At 56.2% G+C, this 2,028-nt stretch overlaps 1 protein-coding gene across 1 annotated transcript in view; it reads left to right on the forward strand.

Annotated features, from left to right (window-relative positions):
- SFXN5 (sideroflexin 5) overlaps window positions 1-2,028 on the forward strand; it is a 109,907-nt gene that overhangs the window by 56,526 nt on the left and 51,353 nt on the right. Inside the window, exons 9-10 of the mRNA XM_014540919.1 lie at window positions 600-656; window positions 1,955-2,020. Of these exons, the coding sequence (XP_014396405.1) occupies window positions 600-656; window positions 1,955-2,020 (123 nt within the window). The remainder of the gene's footprint in view (window positions 1-599; window positions 657-1,954; window positions 2,021-2,028) is intronic.

Consider the following 2,028-nt stretch of genomic DNA (forward strand, 5'->3'; position numbering starts at 1 on the left):
GGTGTGTGTGTGTGTGTGCATGTGTGTGCGTGTGTGTGTGTGTGTGTGTGTGTGTGTGTCTGCAGAGAAAGAGGGGAAGGAAGAAAACCTGTCAGTCTTCAGGAGAGAATGTCAGTCTTCCCTGAGCACAACTCCAACAGTGCTGGTGTCTGGGCACGGCAAGTGGTGCAGTTCACGGGGCTGGGATATTTTTGAAAGAGGTTCAGGGCTGTCAGTCATTCCAGGGGCCTAAATGTCCGCCTCTGTCCAGTAAGTAATGTAATAAGGAGGACGAGGCAAAGGCAGGGGGTCCATTTAGGGCATAATTTTGGAAGAGGCACTGTCTCTGGAGCAAGTTGGACTGCCGGGGTGGGCAGAACCAGTGTCCTGGTTTGCTAGGAGCTGGGGGGTGTCCCAAGGCTGCGGACATTCAGTGCTAAACCTGGCACAGTCCCAGGCAAAGTGGACAGTTGGTCATGGTAATAGTGGGACGGATGGACCCACCATGAGCTAGTGACTCAGGTCTTTCTGAAGGTGTGTGGCCTCCCCGGGCCCAGGCCTGGCTTCCAGGGAGGTGAGCACACCTTCCCTGACTTCTCCTCTCCCCCCTTGCCTTTCAGTGGCTGAACCAGAGCCACAACGCTTGTGTCAACTATGCAAACCGCAATGCTACCAAGGTGAGCACCATGGACCACACTCCAGTGGTGGGCTTCAGGCTGGGGCGCCCTTCATCCTCCCTGCAGTGCGTCACACCACTCATCAGACTGAGCACTGCCCTCCTGTAGGCACCTCATTTACACTGCTGGGAGGGACTGTCCACGTGACGTGAAGAAGGCCTGTAACATGGGAGTGGGGGGCAGCGACAGGGATCAGCTCCACTGGCTCCAGAATTCCCTGTGAGCGGCTCTTATACGGATGTTGGACCTGGACAGCCTCAGCCAGAGGGAACCGAATTTCCCTTCAGCTTTCTCAAGCTTCCTTGGAAGCTGCCTCGCTGCCCCCAGACTATTGGCTGCAGAGGGTGAGGGATGCTGGCTCTGCAGGGACTGTCACCTTATCCCTTCCTGCCCTTCTGGGGAGAACTCACCATGGAGGCCCAGTCACCCTTCTGCTGTCAGGAAGGGGCTGGCCCTGCTGCACTGGCGAGGCTGCCTTTCCCCCTGTCAGTTCTCTCGGTCTTTGGTCCAAAGGCAGGCAGAGGGGAGGTGGGATCTTGGACCCCTTGGGGGTGGGGGTGGGCTGCCAGTTTGGGTAGGAGAGGGTGTGTGCTGGCCTGAGGGGTAATACTTCAGGGCCTAATACCTTGAATACACACACTCTCCCCATCTAAGCCTTCAGTCCATGTCTCGCTCATATGCTTCACACACGTACATCTCTGCTTGTTCAGCTCCCGTTTACCTTAAACCAAGCATCTCCCATTGTGGTATACAAAGGCAAGTTCTTCGGCTCTTTCTTAATTTTCTACATTGCAATTTGAGGTGCATTTTTCCCTAGAAATATTGAGCAACTGTCATCCATTGCATGGAAGCATAGCTGCTACCTGGGTCGACAAAGCCTGTGAGCGCCAGCCAGGCTGGAGCCAGCCCTGACCCCGCCATGTCTAGCCAGGAAGTGCTGCAGGGCCAGACGCCCGCTCACACCATGTGGTCTTCCTAAACTGGTTCTGCTTGCGCAGCCATGGGTGACCCATTTGACCCTTGCTGTTCTCTACTTCCCGCCAGCAGTGTCTTCCAGTGACCTTGTTAGGACAGGGCCGAGTGCAGGGGCCCTTTGGCATCTCCCTGGACGGTGCTGCCTCGTATTTCCATATTTAGAACTGCACTGGGGGTGGCTGGGGTCCTTCTGGCTTCCAGAGGGACCTCTTCCTTCTCACCCGACCCTCCCGTCTTGGAGGCAGGAATGCCCCTTGCTGGCTGGGACTATTGGCAAAGTGTGGGCACCCAGTGGGCCTGAACTCCTGTCTCTTGCCTTCCAGCCTTCACCTGCATCCAAGTTCATCCAGGGCTACCTAGGAGCTGTCATCAGTGCTGTCTCCATCGCTGTGAGTAA

The sequence above is a fragment of the Myotis brandtii genome, unplaced genomic scaffold (assembly GCF_000412655.1).
Source record: "Myotis brandtii unplaced genomic scaffold, ASM41265v1 scaffold251, whole genome shotgun sequence".
Lineage (NCBI taxonomy): Eukaryota > Metazoa > Chordata > Mammalia > Chiroptera > Vespertilionidae > Myotis > Myotis brandtii.